General features: G+C 41.8%; 1 protein-coding gene across 1 annotated transcript in view; it reads left to right on the top strand.

Moving 5' to 3' along the window:
- Positions 1-19,579, top strand: part of LOC126267234 (uncharacterized) — a 451,503-nt gene that overhangs the window by 263,544 nt on the left and 168,380 nt on the right. Inside the window, exons 5-6 of the mRNA XM_049972216.1 lie at positions 1,934-2,121; positions 12,288-12,411. Of these exons, the coding sequence (XP_049828173.1) occupies positions 1,934-2,121; positions 12,288-12,411 (312 nt within the window). The remainder of the gene's footprint in view (positions 1-1,933; positions 2,122-12,287; positions 12,412-19,579) is intronic.

Raw genomic sequence — 19,579 nt, forward strand, 5'->3', positions numbered from 1 at the left:
CAGCCGTCATATCACTGAAGTTAAACACCGCCGGTCATAGCTAGCACATAAATGCGCCACCTTCCTGGTCTTTTGAGTGCTGTCGGCAATAGGGGTGCACGCAGAACTTCTAAGACCAATGAAGGAGCTACGTAACTGAGAAGCAGCGACACGAGTCACGAAAACTGACAACGGTCGGGAGAGCGGTATGCTGACCTCGTGCCAATGTGTATCCCCATCCGGTGACGCCTAAGGGCTGAGGACAACACGGCGGCCGGTCGGTACCGTTGGAACTTGAAGTCATATTCGGACGATCTTTGATTCTTTTACTTTTGTAACTTAATCATAGAATATTAAGGAGTACTAGAGGATACTTCTCTGGTGGGTTATGTAGCCCAGCATTGAATTTTAGATTCTCAGTCAGCTCTTCATACTGTAGATGATTATGAGTCTCATTCAAAGATGCGTTAAATGTTTCTCTAACCTGTTGCTTCTCTTACTTGCACAGAATTTATTTCATAAGACATTGGACTGTTCTCTTCGTTTTTCTTTTAATTTCAGTTTTTATTCAGGATGGATGAAATACTATAATTAATTGGCATTATTCGATTGCAGGAACTAAATTACTTTTTTCAGAAGTAAGGTTCTCGTTGGTCAATTTGAAACTCCATTTGTCACTTTCCACTCTTTGCTTGGCTATGAAAATTCATGAACATCCATTGTATCTAAGGAGTATTGTTTTGGCTCCGCTCAAACAGAGTTAAATATCGTACCAATGTAACTTTTTAAGGAAAAATAAGCTCTTCAAGGAGTGACAAATAATTGTTGCGCCTGCGGTGCTATGCACCCTCCGTAGTATAAACTGTGGGACTTTGTGGTCCACTAAGAGACAGCGGATTATAGTCGACAGTCCCTGAGGTTGCTGGACCCCAAAGGCATGACGCCTGAAGATAACACTACAACCGCAACGTCCAGAAAGGCCAAGGAGGACCTCACGAGACATTCAATCACATTTTAGCAAGTACCCATCCGGGCAAGGCAGCATTCCGGACACTGGACAGAAGGCAACATATGTAAGGACAATGACTGAATGAAACGCTTTTCAGGACTGTTCACTGTGTTGGTGCAAGTGATTACGGAAAAGTGGAGTCTAAGACGATATAGTGAACTCTGAAATTAGTTTGCCACATTGGAAGTGATACTCCCACGGTGCCCTGCGTCCAGAGAATATAGCAGACAATGGGTGCTGATTGAATTCATTTGCGGGCTGATACGGTAGCGGAAATAAATTAACAAAAGTAACTGTAGTACCAAAAATACTACTAGGAGTTGGGTAATTGGCTTGGTTCAAATGGCTCTGAGCACTATGCGACTTAACTTCTGAGGTCATCAGTCGCCTAGAATTTAGAACTAATTAAACCTAACTAACCTAATGACATCACACACATCCATGCCCGAGGCAGGATTCGAACCTGCGACCGTAGCGGTCTCTCGGCTCCAGACTGTAGCGCCTAGAACCGCACGGCCACTCCGGCCGGCGTTGGGTAATTAATTAAGGGGTTAACTATGGTTTTATGATGGTTGAAAGTATGGTAATTTGCTTTTTCTACGTCTCTGTTGTAATGCTATGTTTTTTTTTTATAGTACGTTGCTATATTGGGATTTTCTTCTTTGCAGTTTCTGCTAGTGCCACATATAAATAATTATTCTATAGTCTTTTGATTATAAACAAAAATTTAAGTTACCTGGCCAAGTTTAGCTTTGCAGATTGTAGGCTCTAATTATGAGTGAATAAATTAGTAAATGAGTGGAAGCTCATTCGCAGGCTGGCTAGATAGTAAAAGGTCGAAATATTAAAGAAATAAATAGAAAGTTTGCAGCTGCAGGCCAAAAATCCAAGTATTGTACAACGGTTTACAAAGAGTTTAGAGGTGTGCTCCTTTTCTCCTGGCAGGGCCGGTCGCAGGGCACGGTGCTGAGCCTGCGGTCGCGCCGGCAGCAGGACGCCTACCTGTCGCTGGAGGTGTCCGGGGACGGCGAGGGCATGCGCCTGGTTCACGCCGCCACCAACGGCAGCACCCAGCTGGTGGCGCTGCCCGGCCTCAAGATCCAGGACGGCCGCTGGCACCACGTCGCCATAGGGTGAGCCCAAACACTGCGCCTCCTCCTCCTCTTTTTCAGTCATGGATATTGTCACTATCCGAATGCTGTCATGCACTTTTCATTATTTTGTGATAAGCTTTTCATCGCTGTGCAACAATTACACCAAACATCTGTCATTATAGGTCATCTTGTAATCACTGTCATACTACTGATTTACCTCTCCCGCTCACATCAGCGCCACCTTAACAATGGTTGGGTGTCATAACATGTATCCTTTATACGATTAATGTATCAATTTTTCTGGGGAAGGTGTTCTACAGAGGGGTCCAAAAAAATTTATCCGCTGTTTAATAGCCCATAACTGGCAAACTAATTGATGGAGTTCCCTTATCGTTGGTAGGGTAATTGTTTGTAGTTCCGGCAATCGCCACACAAGCGTTGTATTGCGTTGTTTTGTTTTGCCAGGTGACAGTCGCCAGATAGTCAGTGTTTTGTTCTTAGTTGCACCTAGTTACTCGAGTAAACATGGCTGGCGCCAGGCTTATATTCGATGAAAGGAAGTCAGTTTTGAAGTGGGATTTTAAGTACGAAAGCATTAAAGAGGTTCAACGGCAATGGCGGAATGAGTATCAAACCGAGCCACCGACACGTTTAACGATTCGTCGCATTCGAGACAAATTTGAAGCCGAAGGCTGTGTTAAAGATGTACACAATCAACGATCTGGACGACGTGTAACAGTAACAAGTCCACCTAACTCCCGTTGTGTGTTACAAACGTTGACTCGGTCACCACAGAAGCCTGTGACACAGTGTGCCCGTGAAACTTGAGTGAGTCGCTCAGTGTTCGGCGAATTTTGAAGACACCAAAGTGGAAGTGCTACATCCCACGATTGCTACACGCAATGAACGAGGATGACCCAGATCGTAGAATGGAGTACTGCGAGTGGTTTACTAAAATGATGTGCAACAATGAAGAATTTGCAGAGATGATTGTGTGGTCTGATGAGGCACAGTTCAAACTCAATGGTACAGTAAATAGCCACAATTGCATCAGCTGGGCCGCCGAAAATCCGAACGTCCATGTAGAAAAAGCCGTTAAATTGCTACGAGTAAATGCGTTGTGTGGGTAGTCTTACCGGGGCCTGATTGGGCCATCTTTGACGGCACAGCTACAGGTGAGGTGTACCATCAGAAGCATCAGACATCCATTTACCTGACATCCGAAACGTGTATGGAGACGGAAGAGTTTACTTTCAACAAGATGGTGCCCCAGCCCACTACCAAAATCGTGTTAAGGCGTATCTCGACGAAAATCTACCATGAAGCTGGATAGGCCGTAGACGTGCTGTAAATTATCCACCACGTTCCCCAGACCCAACTCCTCTGGACTTTTACCTAAGGGGAACTCTAAAGGACGTCGTTTATCGACAAAAGCCACGCACATTGGATGAGCTTCGAGAATCCAACGTACATTCAATTGCAAATATCTAACTGAACCCGTGGCAGTCAGTAGTTCGTGCTGCAGTTCGGCGGAATCGTTTATGTGTTGATGTTAATGGTGACCATTTAGAACACCTACAGTGATATCTTTAAGTTGGACTTTAACTACACTTCCACCAAAAATGAGACAATTCCGTAAATTCGTTTGCAAGTTAGGGACTTTTAAACAGTGGGTACATTTTTTTTGGTCCCCTCTGTATATCTTTATTCCATCACCCTCTCTCTGTAATACATTTAAAAAAAGCACTCCGTCTTCAGGCCACGAGAGGCCTACCGGGATCATCCGACCGCCGGGTCATCCCCAATGGAGGATGCGGATAGGAGGGGCATGGCGTCAACATAGTGCTTTCACAGTCGTTATGGTTGTATTCTTGACCGAAGCCGCTACTATTCGGTGGAGTAGCTCCTCAATTGGCATTAACAAACATGGGGGGACTGAATATAAACCTATAGCACACCTTGACGAATTAATGTAAAATAAAATCTAAATAGATTTAGTTCATACCTAAAGGTATACAAGGCATATAAATAGCTTGTATTTGTTGAACAAATCTTTTCCATAGTAAATATAAGAATTTTTAATTAATTACTGACAAATTGGCAAACATTTTACAAATTTTATGTTTGTACCATTATTTTCATCTTTCCTCTAATAGTACCCGAACAGGCCAATGTTTCGCCTAAACTTGTAATGACTGTTAGCATATTACAAATTTGTTGGTGTCTGAAATGAAATGAACTGTATTATCCCATATCAAATAGGGGTAATGCAGGAGTAGGTTTAATAATGAATAGGAAATTAGGAATGCGGGTAAGCTACTACAAACAGCATAGTGAACGCATTATTGTGGCACAGATAGATACGAAGCCCACACCTACTACAGTAGTACAAGTTTATATGCCAACTAGCTCTGCAGATGACGAAGAAATTGAAGAAATGTATGATCAAATAAAAGAAATTATTCAGATAGTGAAGGGAGATGAAAATGTAATAGTCATGGGTGACTGGAATTCGAGTGTAGGAAAAGGGAGAGAAGGAAACGTAGTAGGCGGAAATGGATTGGGGCTAAAAAATGAAAGAGGAAGCCGCCTGGCAGAATTTTGCACAGAGCACAACCTAATGATAGCCAACATTTGGTTTAAGAATCATGAAAGAAGATTGTATACATGGAAGAACCCTGGAGATCAGATAGATTATATAATGGTAAGATAGAGAATTAGGGAGCAGGTTTTAAACAGTAAGACATTTCCAGGGGCAGATGTGGACTCTGATCACAATCTATTGGTTATGACCTGTAGATTAAAACTGAAGAAACTGCAAAAAGGTGGGAATTCAAGGAGATGGGACCTGGATGAACTGAAAGAACCAGAGGTTGTACAGAGTTTCAGGGAGAGCATAACGGAACAATTGACAGGAATGGGGGAAACAAATACAGTAGAAGAAGAATGGGTAGCTTTGAGGGATGAAGTAGTGAAGGCAGCAGAGGATCAAGTAGGTAAAAAGACGAGGGCTAGTAGAAATTCTTGGGTATCATAAGAAATATTGAATTTAATTGATGAAAGGAGAAAATATAGAAATGCAATAAATGAAGCAGGCAAAAAGAAATACAAACGTCTCAAAAATGAGATCAACAGGAAGAGCAAAATGGCTAAGCAGGGAAAGCTAGAGGACAAATGTAGGGATGGAGAGGCTTATCTCACTAGGGTAAGATAGATACTGCCTACAGGAAAATTAAAGAGACCTTTGGAGATAAGAGAACCACTTGTATGAACAGCAAGAGCTCAGATGGAAACCCAGTTCTAAGCAAAGAAGGGAAAGCAGAAAGGTGGAAGGAGTATATAGAGGGTATATACAAGGGCGATGTACTTGAGGACAATATTATGGAAATGGAAGAGGATGTAGATGTAGATGAAATGGGAGATACGATACTGCGTGAAGAGTTTGACAGAGCACTGAAAGACCTGAGTTGAAACTGGGCCCTCGGAGTAGACAACATTCCATTGGAACTACTGACGGCCTTGGGAGAGCCAATCCTGACAAATCTCTACTATCTGGTGAGCAAGATTTATGAAACAGCCGAAATATGCTCAGACTTCAAGAAGAATATAGTAATTCCAATCCCAAAGAAAGCAGGTGTTGACAGATGTGGAAATTATCGAACAATCAGCTTAATAAGCCATAGCTGCAAAATACTAACACGAATTCTTTACAGACGAATGGAAAAACTAGTAGAAGCCACCTCGGGGAAGATCAGTTTGTATTCCGTAGAAATATTGGAACACGTGAGGTAAAACTGACCTTACAACGTATCTTAGAAGAAAGATTAAGGAAAGGCAAACCTACGTTTCTAGCATTTGTAGACTTAGAGAAAGCTTTTGACAATGTTGACTGGAATACTCTCTTTCAAATTCTAAAGGTGGCAGGGGTAAAATGGAGGGAGCGAAAGGCTATTTACAATTTGTACAGAAACCAGTTGGCAGTTGTAAGAGTCGAGGGGCATGAAAGGGAAGCAGTGGTTGGGAAGGGTGTGAGACATGGTCGTAGCCTCTCCGCGATGTTATCCAATCTGTATATTGAGCAAACAGTAAAGGAAAGAAAAGAAAAATTCGGAGTAGGTGTTCAAATCCATGGAGAAGAAATAAAAACTTTGAGGTTAGCCGATGACATTGTAATTCTGTCAGTGGCAGCAAAGGACTTGGAAGAGCACTTGAAAGGAGTGGACAGTGTAATGAGAGGAGTATATAAGATGAATATCAACAAAAGAAAAACGAGGATAATGGAATGTAGCTGAATTAAGTCGGGTGATGCTGAGGGAATCAGATTCGGAAATGAGACACTTAAAGTAGTAAAGGAGTTTTGCTATTTGGGAAGCAAAATAACTGATTATGGTCGAAGTAGAGAGGATGTAAAATGTAGACTGGTAATGGGAAGGAAAGCGTTTCTGAAGAAGAGAAATTTGTTATCGAATATTAAGTGTCAGGAAGTCGTTTCTGATAGTATTTGCATGGTGTGTAGCCATGTATGGAAGTGAAACGTGGAAGATAAATAGTTTGGACAAAAAGAGAATAGAAACTTTTGAAATGTGGTGCTACAGAAGAATGCTAAAGATTAGATGGGTATGTCACATAACTAATGAGGAAGTATTGAATAGGATTGGGGAGAAGAGGAGTTTGTGGCACAACTTGACCAGAAGAAGGGATCGGTTGGTAGGACATGTTCTGAGGCATCAAGGGATCACCAATTTAGTATTGGAGGGCAGCGTGGAGGGTAAAAATCGTAGAGGGAGACCAAGAGATGACAACACTAAGTAGATTCAGAAGGATGTAGGTTGCAGTAGGTACTGGGAGATGAAGAATCTTGCACAGGACAGAGTAACATGGAGAGCTGCATCAAACCAGTCTCAGGACTGAAGACCACAACAACAACAACATCACAAAATTGACGGATTATACCATGATTTATATATATACTGCAAATATAGAGTCTAATGGCTGTTGGTCGGAAAGCCTGTATAATATCGGTTTTGTCCTAAACAGATGGCTAGACCTCAGTGACAACTCAGTATAGCATAATGGATTTCTTCAAACACAATTTTACTGTATTCCTTTTACACAATAGCTGGAGTAGTTACGGTAAGTTGGAAAGAGGGAAAGAGAGTGTGATATTTATACGTGCGTATGATATTTCGAAGATAATATTTTGGTAAATCACTGTATCCTGCTGCGTGAAGAGGTCCATAACAGCCAGCAGCACTTCCTCGTCCGACAGGGATCGTTGATCTTTCAAGGCTTATTTACTTTTTTTTTTTTTTAGAACATCGAAAGTGTGATAATTGCATGGGGAGAGATGAGTATTGCAGGCAGGGTGTTTACTCGTGTGTCTCCCACTCGAGTTGGCTAACGTCTGCATTAAGACAATTGCGATGTAGATACGTGCGCCATTAAGAGGCAGCTACACCCCTTTAGCACCGTTCCACAACGAGCTGCAGACCAGCGTAAAGAATTGGCGGAAATCGCACGTATCTGCCTTCTACGACGAAGATATCTGCAAGCTTGTACAACGCTAAAACAGGGATCCAAGCAGGAGCGGCTACTATATAGGGAAGTAGTTCGAAGATGTAGCTAACTGTTGCGAATAAAAGCTTTTTGGTTTCCAATGTGGTTTACATTTAGCTACCGACAGGACCTTAATAAACAAATAACTCTCGTACGTTTGCACTAACTATGACAATATTTCATACATATGTCAATGACGACTGTTATCTACATATTTGTGACGATCTCGTCTATGGCTCGTTTTTGAACCCTCATTTAATGGGACGTTCTTAGTTGTATCATATACGAGGGTGAGTCAAATGAAAACCTAAAATATTTTTTTTATATTATTTATCGTGCAGAAGCGGTAAAAAGCTGTATCACTTTCCAACATAATCTCATCCACGCTCAACGCAAGTCCTGCAGTGACCTTAGCTGTTTAGTCCCCCCTTAAACATCCCAACAACCTCCACCACCATCCTCCAGTGCTTAGAAAGTGAATAAATTCCTTTAGAAAAATAAATTCTTTTGGTAGTCCGCGCAACCACTCATACACCGAGTGGCGTACGTCTTCATCAGAACGAAACTTCTTTCCTCCCATTGCGTCTTTGACTGGTGCGAACATATGGAAATCACTTGGGACAAGGTCTGGTGAGTATGGTGAATGAGGAAAACACACAAAATGCAGGTCTGTGATTATCGCAACTGTTGTACGGGCAGTGTGGGGTCTTGCATTGTCATGTTGCAAAGGGACACATGCTGACAGTAATCCACGTCGCTTCGATTTGATTGCAGGCCGCAGATGATTTTTTAGGAGATCTGTGTATGATGCACTGGTGACAGTGGTCCCTCTAGGCATGTAATGGTCCAAAATGACGCCTTTTTCGTCGCTAAAGAGAGTCAGCATAACCTTCCCTGCTGATGGTTCTGTTCAAAACTTCTTTGGTTTTGGTGATGAGGAATGGCACCATTCCTCGCTCGCTCTCTTCGTTTCCGGTTAGTGGAAGTTAACCCAGGTTTCGACATCAGTAACGATTCTTGCAACGAAGCCATCACCTTCTCGTTCAAAGCGCCGAAGAAGTTCTTCACAAGCATCAACACGTCGTTCTCTCATTTCAGGAGTCAGCTGCCGTGGCACCCATTTTGATGACACTTTGTGAAACTGGAGCACCTCATGCACAATGTGGTGTGCTGACGCATGCTTAATCGGTAAACATGCTATAATGTCATTCAGTGTCACTCGGCTGTTTTCCTTCACTATGGCTTCAGCTGCTGCAATGTTCTGTTGAGTCACAACTCGTTGTGCCTGACCTGGACGAGGAGCATCTTCCACGGAAGTCACACCATTTGCGAACTTCCTACTCCATTCGTAGACTTGCTGCTGTGACAAACATGCACCTCCGTACTGAACCTCCATTCGTCGCAGAATTTCAATAGCTTTCACACCTTCACTACGCAAAAACCGAATAACAGAACGCTGTTCTTCCCTGGTGCAAGTCACAAGTGGGACGGCCATCTTCATACAGATGCTGTGATGGTATGTGTGCATCTGGACTACGCTGCCACCTACAGGCCATTCTGTACGCTGTTTGTAGCAAGCTTACTAACTAACAGGATAACGGCGCGAAATTTCGATTTGTTATTACGAGTTTAATGTTTTCATTTGACTCACCCTCGTACTTCCATTCCTGTCATTATTCGCAAAATTATTAACACCTCTTATCGTCTATCTGTGATTACGAAGCATTTTTATCTAAACTCGCAAGGATGCCCTCTATTTCGCAAGTGACGAAGGATTTTGTTGATATGATCTGAAACGTTCATCGCACTCAAGGTCAGTTACTGCTATACATACAATGGTGTATTTCAGTAGTAGCTAGAGTGGAACGCAGGAACGAAGGCCTGCGTACAATAATTGCAGCCCATGTAGACACAGAAGTATAGAGGGACGATAATCAATTACTACAGGTGTAGTTTACTTCCCGTCTTTCATTCATTCTCTCTCTCATTTTAGCCTCACACTATGATCATCAGTAACTTTATTTTGACAATTGACTACGATGAGTCATGGTCAATAAAACGAGATGTTAGCAGTGTAAACATAAGCCGTTAAACTGTTAATATCGCGTGAGTGGTATCTACTTCACTGAAACTACACTGTGTTCAGTAGCATTCTATTCTCTTTCCTTCACTATTAGTTATGCCATCCATAAAATCCTTTTGTTTGCACTCCGTATTCAACTGTGGGACCACTGATGTAGCAGTTTGGTCCAGTAAACCCACCTTCTTCATTTAGTGCCGTTTTATTCACATTCAAGATTGCGTGACTAGCAAATTGTCTACCGAAGTAACTTCAGTATCATACTCCTCCTCCCCTTCATTTTCTAAGACTGAAGATATGAAAAACTAAGTGAAGTTAAAATTTCCAGAAAAAAAGAAAAGGAACGTAATGAAACAACATGTCATTTTGCCATATTCAAAGCAAGTGACCGACCAACGTGGCGCAGTGGTTAGCACACCCTGACCTTGACTTCCATTCGAGAAGATGACCGTTCAAACCCGCCTGCGGCCATCCTGATTTAGATTTTAGGTGATTTTCCTAAATCACTTCAGGCAAATGCCGGGAGTATTCCTTTAAAAGGACACGGTCGACTTCTTTCACAATCCTTCCCTAATGCAACAGGACCGATGACATCGCTGTTTGATCTCTTACCCCAAATCAACCAACCAACCAAACCAAGTGCAATTACAACTGAACGATAATTATATTTTTAATTTACCCGTTATTTCTTTGAGAAAGTGTACCACATTTTCCGCTTTAAGCAGTAAGAAAAGACTGTAAGCGCTTGATAACCTAGATGTTCCTCATGAATGGAAACGTTCTCATTACAACTGCAGTGAAAGTTACTTAACCGAAAGTTATCTTTGACACATATTTCGATGAATAACCCTTCGTAATTGAACTACAAATAAAATCTTACACCTTATTAAATACTAAAACTCGTTTACACTTTTAAAGGAATTAAGTAGTCGATTTTTTTCCCTATTCGAATTGAAGTGAATTAGAGGAGCCACGTCACAGATTGCGTGGCCCCTCCCGCCGGAGGTTCGAGTATTCCAGCGGGCTTGGGTGTATGTATTTTTCTTAGCATAAATTCGTTTAAAGCTGGTTTAAGTAATGTGTAAGTCTAGGGACCGAAGACCTCAGCAGTTTGGTCCCATAGAAATTCACACGCGTTTGAAGTGACGTCAACAGAAAGTAATAATTTCTCTTTTTCTGCTAATTGATTTTTTGATTGTGAAACACAAGTGAAGTTGTCCAAACCTTTTTGTTTGAAATTATTAATTGCCTGATAACTGTTGATCTACATTGCTGTTTTTACGATAAAATTCTTGCGTTATGTGAGATAACGGCAGTTGCAAAATTTCCAAGGAACATGAAGCCAATCTAATATAAAAAATTGATTCATGCCCGTTTATTATGATTAAAAGTCACATTATATAAATGCTGTAGCATGCGAAAAATTCTGAAACTTCCTAAATTCCATTTCTCTTAAAGTTTTGAGAATTAGCTCTTCTCCATCGCTTTACTGAAATTACGTACAAAAAGAATTATTTTTCCCCCAACTTGTTCATTTGTTTGTTCATCGTCCTTAACTTATTTTTGAAAGGTTCCATCAATTTTAAAAATTGCTGGACTTAAGCTGGTGGTGACTTAAGCATCGGTTTTGATATTTTCCAATGTGAGACAGGAACAGGGCTCCTACGTTATGGCGTGATGAGCTAAAAGACTGACAAGAAATTCTTCCGTAAATAAACGGGCCTGCACGACCAGAAGTAGCAGAAATTATGCCCCCAGTATTACAATGGCCAGTGAACAACAGTTTAGAGAATTATGGGAACACTAATTACTAAATCACCGTAAATATGTTTGAAAGATTACGACAGAAACCTCATTTGTAAGTTTCATCTCCGCAGTAGCCGTTAGACAAGGATTGTATGTATGACAGACAATGCCCCTTCCTTATATGGGAGCCACAAATTAGTGCTTTACAAAATTAACAGTTTCAGTAGTTATACCGAAATGCGTAAAACGTAAGAGCTGTGTATGTGTGAAAGCATTTGTGCACCGTGAGTCTAACAGGTGAAGCAACTAAGCTATGAGTCTGAAGTATTCCTGGAATCGTTTAATGTATCGTAAATCAATTTTCACTTGGGTTAATTATGAGAAAGTCGTCGCTAAACGATATTAAGTCTCCTTCCAAAGGTATTTTAATTACAGAATTCTTAAATGAAAATAGCAGCTGTCAGTAATGCTGTCCGTACTTAATTTTTCATCCCACGACTGAAACACTTTCCTTTCCGTCATTGTTTCTCCGATTTATAGAATGAACAGTGGAATCGCAGGATCGCATCCCTGTCTTGCAAACTTACAGTTATTACCCTTATTGACTCAGTTTAACGTTTCTTTTAGGAGGCCCAATGGCAATCGAAAAAATTTTTTAAGACGTAACTCGCCAAGTTTACCTATTACATGCACGAAAGAGAAATTATTTCCACTGGCCGATCAAATCATATCTTTTAAGTTTCAAATATCCTCCTAGTTCCTACAGGTGAAAGTAGTATGATAATGGATTAACTAAGTTTCGTCCTCGTTTTTTCCCGGTCAGGCTACACGGAGACCACACGGTGCGCAGCTACCTGGACTGCCGCTGGGTGAGCACGAACATCCTGAGGAGGAACTCCCTGGACACGCCCCAGGACGCTGACGTCGTCATTGGCTACCTGTTCATGGTAAGCACCACCATCTTCAGAGAACGCCCTAGATGCGACGTTTACATCTCTACGCTTCTGCTTCTCTCCTAGGCGACAAGAAACCTCTCACATAAAATTACAGTCCTACAGTCATCGAAAAATGTCAACCAAAATTAATCATCAATTTGGTAAAACTGTTCTATGCTGGGAGCATTGTGGGTTTAGCGTGCAAAAATAATATGAAAATCTTATTTCGATATCACAATTTGAACTAAAAAAATTATTTTCCAACATGGGTGAATAAAGACTATAAACTACTAATATTTTCTTCGATGAAGCCCACAGCAAGGAAATAACTGTATACCTAGTGTTGTGTACATAGTTCAGCGTAGTCAGTGCGTACACAGCTTTCCCACTAGAGCGCGCCTTGCTAAGCACAACAGCGCGGGCGCAGCGCTCGTCCGTCTTCGCACTACAAGATGGCGCTGCCTTAGAGATGGACCAGATTCTGCTTCTGCCGATCCGTGTATTAATATGTAACGCAGCCAATGAGATTTCTGCTAACGTAGAACCTTTTTTCATCGCAGATCACACTCGTGCAGTAATACCTGGTCACGCAAGGTATTATAACGAGTGTACATACCTCCGATTAGTCAGTCTGCATTGGTCTGCACTAGTCTGTACCAGTCTGCATTAGTCTGTACCAGTCTATAGTCAAGTTTCAGTCTGCGCCTAATAATATTGCCATATTCCTGTACATAGCCATGAAGATAAATGTATGCACACCTTTGTCAAGTATCAGAGATATGTGAGAATATGGGTAATGTACCAAGGCCAAAGGAATTCAGATTTTCAATTGTTAGTAGCATCCAGAATCAAGTTACATAAGGTTTATGCTTGTTACTGTTTTAATAAATGTGTATGAAAATTAATCAAGTTCTGTTGAAAGTTGGTCACCGTCAATCTGCTACTCTAAGCGTCCAAGTGGCATTTCTATAGTCTGATCAAACGGCAGAAGATAAACATGATAAGACCACGAGACATATTGCTGACACTCGCCTACTTCGTTAGAGCGACAAGTCAAATACTCTGATGGTGTATGTACCGAAGGTCTTAATAGTCACATGTGCTACGACAATATCAAGGTAGCATTGTGACTACCACAGCTGCATAGACTACCTAAACCCAATGCCTTCCCTAGTACGAACTTAAATTCAAGACTTCAGCCCATTCTCCCTTTTCATATGTCTCCGACAAATGTAATTTCATCAGATTAATAGATCTGAGGTACAGGCGAGATCTCCCCGATACTTGTAAAGTAGAGGTGTCATTCCAATGTCGGAGAGCCTCGCCTATAGTGATGATATCAGAAAGGATAAATGGGCTGAAGGATCCAACTGAAGTGTTTCTTGGGGAGGGCATTGGACTTAGGCAGTCAATACAGCTCTGTCAGCCACAACCCTACGTTTGCGTGCAGCCTAGCACATCTGCCTGGTAAGCTGAAGACCAGGATTCAAGCCCTGGCCATGGCATAAATTCAAATTCACTGCTTCAGATTTTCGCGCTGCACTATTTTTTCTGTACACTGGTTTATTTTGTTTAAATGTATGTGTTGAAATATGTTGTTGCAAACAAATGAGATTAATTATTATTGTACTGGAACTGGTTTCTTATTAAACGAACACTGTTTTGTTACTGTAACTCAGTAGAATGCACAACACATGCATCTGTGTTACAACTACCGTAAAAATGTTCTCAAATTGATTCTGTTATCAAAAATATTGAAGTTACCGTACGCAATACTTAAAGGACCTCATACCTTGGAGTGGATTTTTCGTCCACATTAATTATTAATCAGCATCACGGCAAAAACTAGAGAATGAGACTATCATTATTAACCAGAAAATAATTTTTCTATAAATTTTACCAGTCCAGAATTTTTGCATAGTAAGATTTCCTTTGACCGCTTATTGTGGTATGATAGCCCTTATTATCATATTTGAATCTGCTGCGTCGGCGGCTCGTTCCGCCATGTCATAGCTCTGCACCACGAACACTACTCAAAAAGCTGAAAATGTCTTAAATAAATGGGTAAAATACCAGGCAAGCTTGCTAATAATACCATGCGAGTTCTCATTAAATACCTATATTTAAAACTCCAACAATAACAAGTTCACACACCTTCCTTTATAATCAGCACATAATGGCGCCCTGCTTACAGTCTTGACAAATGAAAGCTACCAATGCGTTAAACGTAGCGCTACAAGTTCTTCCACTCTACGTGAATCCAAGAAGATGACAACGAAATTATTGTTCTTACATCGCTATTTATACAATGGCTGATTGTCATGAAATCTCTGAGTTTTTCTTTACTAATTCTTTTCTGTGGCGGTTTCACAACTCGCCGACACAGATATTATTTCACAAATCCAGTATTTGATCCTTTACAAATACAAAATATAACATAATTGTCTCTATTGTATTATTATTCAGAGACCGCAGACGTAATCAATGTCTATATATAAATAAAATTGTAATTGCATAGTCAACAAGCATGTTTTACCAGGAAACGTTATAAGCCTCTGTCCTTATCGGAGATAAAGTCGAGACTCATATGTCTCTGGAGAAATGTAATTCATTCAGGCTCCAGAACAAGTGCTTCTAAGAATAGTTAGCAGGAGATGACATGAGATGAAACTCATAATAAACCAAATGCCAACATTAAATTAAATACTTTCCATGATGAATTAATGTAATTATTTGATAATGGATTTCCGAATAAGCTAATCAGAAAGGACATCAAACAGCCATGTAAAAAGCAATTGATTTTTAGATGGATTAAAACGTGTACCTTGGAAAGGGAAAAGAAAAATTTTTCTATTGAGAAGAGCAAGTGAAGGTCTTGTAGCAGTTGGTCACTACAAAAACTACACAGACTACTAAGAAGAGATATTTTTAAAAAATCGAGAAACATGCACATTATGTCAGAAATAAGATTTAAGTCTATATGTAAAGTAGTAATACCACAGATAAAACAACTACCTTCATATCAGGATAACTTCAATATTAAGTTGAACTGAAGAGCAATAAATGGAGAGGTACAGTAGAAAATTTCTTAGTTAAAGTAGAAAATTTAAGGACGAACAGTTAAACAGAAAAATAGCAGTAAGGTGTTGAAACCGCAACTCTCGTAAAATTTTATCATACCCATTTATCATCATAATTTCATTCTAAATCACGGAAATTATATATTCTGTCATAAATAAAAACCAATCTACATCTGATGCTGTTTTTCAACAGAATTCTAAAGACTTCCTCCAATGTTAAACCCTTCTTCAGGAAACGTCTTAGAAGAGATTTCAGCAATCAACCCGTTTCACTGCTCACATAATTTTTCAAAAGTTTTGAGATGGTAATTTATTCTCGAATTGTATTCTACCTGATCAACAATAATATCATCAGTAAATTACGTTGGGATGTCAGACAGATTACTCTACTGAGATTGCCATTTACCTGTGCACTAACCAAATATTGCAAGCATTAAAAAACAAAATAGTATCGGTTAGTATCAGTCTAAGGCATTTGACTCAGTGAATCGTTACAGTCTCCTAATCAAACAGAGGTTCTTTGAAAATGATGGTGTAGTAAACTAATGGCTAATTTCATATCTAATTAAAAATGCAGAATTTTATGCTTCATAAGTCAACCAATGTAAGCGGGGGAGCTTCTTCTGACTGGGGAGAAGTCACTTACGGGATTCCACAATGCTCTGTGGGAATCGCAAGAAGAACATCTGTGAGTGGACAGTGAAACGCAGCGACGAGCGCACGGATAATCTGTTTTACTTCCAGAATGAAATTTTCACTCTGCAGCGGAGTGTGCGCCTGATATGGAACTTCCTGTCAGATTAAAACTGTGGAGGTACCGAGTTCGAGTCTCGGCCTGGCACACAGTTTTAATGTGCCACGGAGTCTCATATCAGCGCACACACCGCTGCAAAGTGAAAATTTCGTCCTGGAAATATCCCCTAGGCTGTGGCTAAATCATGTCTCCGCAATATCCTTTCTTCTAGGAGTGCTGGTTTTGCAAAGTGTGCAGAAGAGCTTCTGTGAAGTTTGGAAGATACAAGACAAGGCACTGGCGTAATTAAAGCTGTGAGGAGGGGGCGTGAGTCGCGCTTCGGTAGCTCAGGTGATGCCGGCACGGTAGCTCAGCGGCAAAGGTCTCGAGTTCGAGTCTCGGCCCGGCACACGATTTTTCTCTGTCAGGAAGTTTCAATCTGTTTTACTCTTTGATTTTTATGACTTTTCTTTGTACTGACTTAAATTTTTCAGTTGGTTAGTTTTTGAGCTTTAAGAAATAAAAATTGCCTGATTACTTCGTTGGATCTCTTTAGTAGACACATATAAGCTGTAGTTGGCTAATGTGGTGACCGTTGTAGACGAACAAATGCAGCACCGTTCAGTATCGATTATCGCAGAGTCGGCGCGTCAGCGCGGCACATAGTGTACTACGGATCGGAGTGACACTTTGATGCAGCACATCGAAGATTTACGACGAGGCATAGAAAACCAGGAAAATGCTGCGTTGAACTTTTCTATTGCATCAAGGGACGTCCTTTCGTCGGATAACAGTGTCAAGATGAAGATACCCCCACCGCGTTCATTCCTGATAAACCTGAGTTATGTCTCGCAATGCTCGATCAGTCTTTCCAATTCCACGGCGTTGTAAATGAAAGGAACCAAATTTATGATCGCGTTAGAGCGCTCGGCGATAAAACACCGACGATTAGCGTAGATGTAATCCTCTGTCCGCCCGCCGCGCAGAAGTGTACACGTTTTAAACACTTACTCCTGGACCGGCTACATCGACTGTGGAACAACGTGTCCAACAAGCACTACATGGTGAAATGTGGGGAGTTAAGTCGCCCTCGGAATTTTGGCGACACCTGTGAAGCTTAGTCGACGACTCCGAGATTCCAGGTACTACACTACAACATGTGTGGCGTGTACAGTTGCCAGAGGGAGTTAGAACGGCTGGGGCGCTTTCCGATGCACGTGGTATTTCATCGTTGCTCTCACTAGCCGACAAGGTCTATGCCTCGTTAAACACAGGGCATACGCCTTCTGTGGCATTCCAACGCAGTAGATCTACAGTGATATGACGACTCCAACAAACGGACGTTACTCAACAACGGGACGAGCTACGAAATCACACTGACGGCTTACGGCGTCAGATACCGACACTGCTCGCAGGTAAGGCAGACACATACAGGAGGAACAAGGAAGGTAGCAACGTGTCTAAGAAGTGTATCTGTTGGTTCCACCGTCGCTTAGGAAACAAGGCGACGCTGTGCATATCACACTGCAATCACCCAAATGGCAACAGTGGCTGGCCATAGGCGTCTCTGGTCGCGAGTTCGAGCACCAGCACCTACCACCGCGACTGGAGAGCGGTGATAGGCAACAGCTAGTGATTAACCTTTCTTCTTTACTCTCACTGTCCCATCGACTTTTTGTCACAGACGTTAAATCCGGCAGCGCTTATCTAATCGACTCGGTTCGGACATCAGTGCATTGCCTGTTAGAAGTTACGATGTGAATCAGAACTCACAGCAGCGACAATGACTTATGGAAAACGCGAAGAGAGATGTTGACCTCGGATTCCAAGAACGTTTGTCACGGACTTCCGTCATTACTGATGAGTCAGACGCAATATTTGGAGGAGATTTCTTGTTTCTTTATGCAGTTTAACTCGTTATTGGTTCATCGATCACCCGTCGGGGTACGTAGTGCATTAAAGGCACCCTAGGACGACGTTCTCTGCCTATGTTAGATGACAGACAGATGGTGACGTCCCACGTGGCAAACTGCAAATCTGTGCCGTGTGTGCAGACAGTAAAGCACAACACAGTCTATCACGACAGGACAACTCCCGGTCAACCAGTGTCTCAGCGCCCGCTCCGGTTAAGGCATAATTGGAAGAACTATTGAGCTCGGCAATCGTCCGTAGACCTAACTTGTGTTCGTCTCCACTTCATCTAGAAAAGAAGAAAGACGGAATCTGGAGACCATGTGGAGACTACCAGGCTCCCAATACCCGTACCATTCCCGATATTTATTCGATACCACATACCACCGGTATTTTACGCCCGCGCTGGCTGCCGCGCCCTTGTTTAGTGTCATTGATTGTCGTAAAGCATATCACCAGATACCAGTCGCACCTGCTAATATACCGAAGACCGCTATCACGACACCATTCGGCTCATTCGAATATCTCCGAATGCCGTTTTGTTTGAAAAATGCAGCGCAAGCTCGGCAAAAGTTTGTCGAAGAAGTACTAAGAGCACTTCGCATTACTCGATAACATCTTGGTTTTATCGGCGCCCGGGAAGTTACACGAATTGCATCTAACGACTGTTTCCCAACGCATTGATGCATACGGAGTTTCGGTCAACGAATCAAAGTGTTTTCTTCGAAGACGTTAAGCACCGTTGTTGGGATACAAGTGACAGCAGCCTTATCAGCCCACAGCAAGACAACCTTGCCACATTGCTCGCCCCGTCGGTTATCACCAACTACGCCACTTTCATGGAGCACTACGCCACTTTCATGGAGCAGTTAATTTCTACAGCTAACATCTGCCTAAAGAGGCTGCCATCCAGGTATCTCTCACGTCAGCACTAGATGGCAAGGACGCAGTGAGCAAACGATTTTTGCAGTTGACACCAGAGATGTTAATAGCATTCTATAAGATCAAGGCGCGTCTACATCAGGCAATCATGTTGGCACACTCAGTTTACCAGGCTCGACTGGTAATTCTTATGGATACAAGCCAGCAAGACTTTGCGCAGCTCTACGCCAACATTTCGAAGGCCACTAGCAGCCCTTGGACTTCTTCTTCCGTAAGCTTACAAGTTAAATGGAGCGCTTACGATAGGGATTTGCTGGCAATTTACGAAGCTGTCAGACACTTCCGGCCACAAGTGGAAGCCAGGCCATTCACGGTTTTTATACACTCCTGGAAACTGAAATAAGAACACCGTGAATTCATTGTCCCAGGAAGGGGAAACTTTATTGACACATACCTGGGGTCAGATAAATCACATGATCACACTGACAGAACCACAGGCACAGAGACACAGGCAACAGAGCATGCACAATGTCGGCACTAGTACAGTGTATATCCACCTTTCGCAGCAATGCAG

The sequence above is a fragment of the Schistocerca gregaria genome, chromosome 4 (genome assembly GCF_023897955.1).
Source record: "Schistocerca gregaria isolate iqSchGreg1 chromosome 4, iqSchGreg1.2, whole genome shotgun sequence".
NCBI classification, from domain to species: domain Eukaryota; kingdom Metazoa; phylum Arthropoda; class Insecta; order Orthoptera; family Acrididae; genus Schistocerca; species Schistocerca gregaria.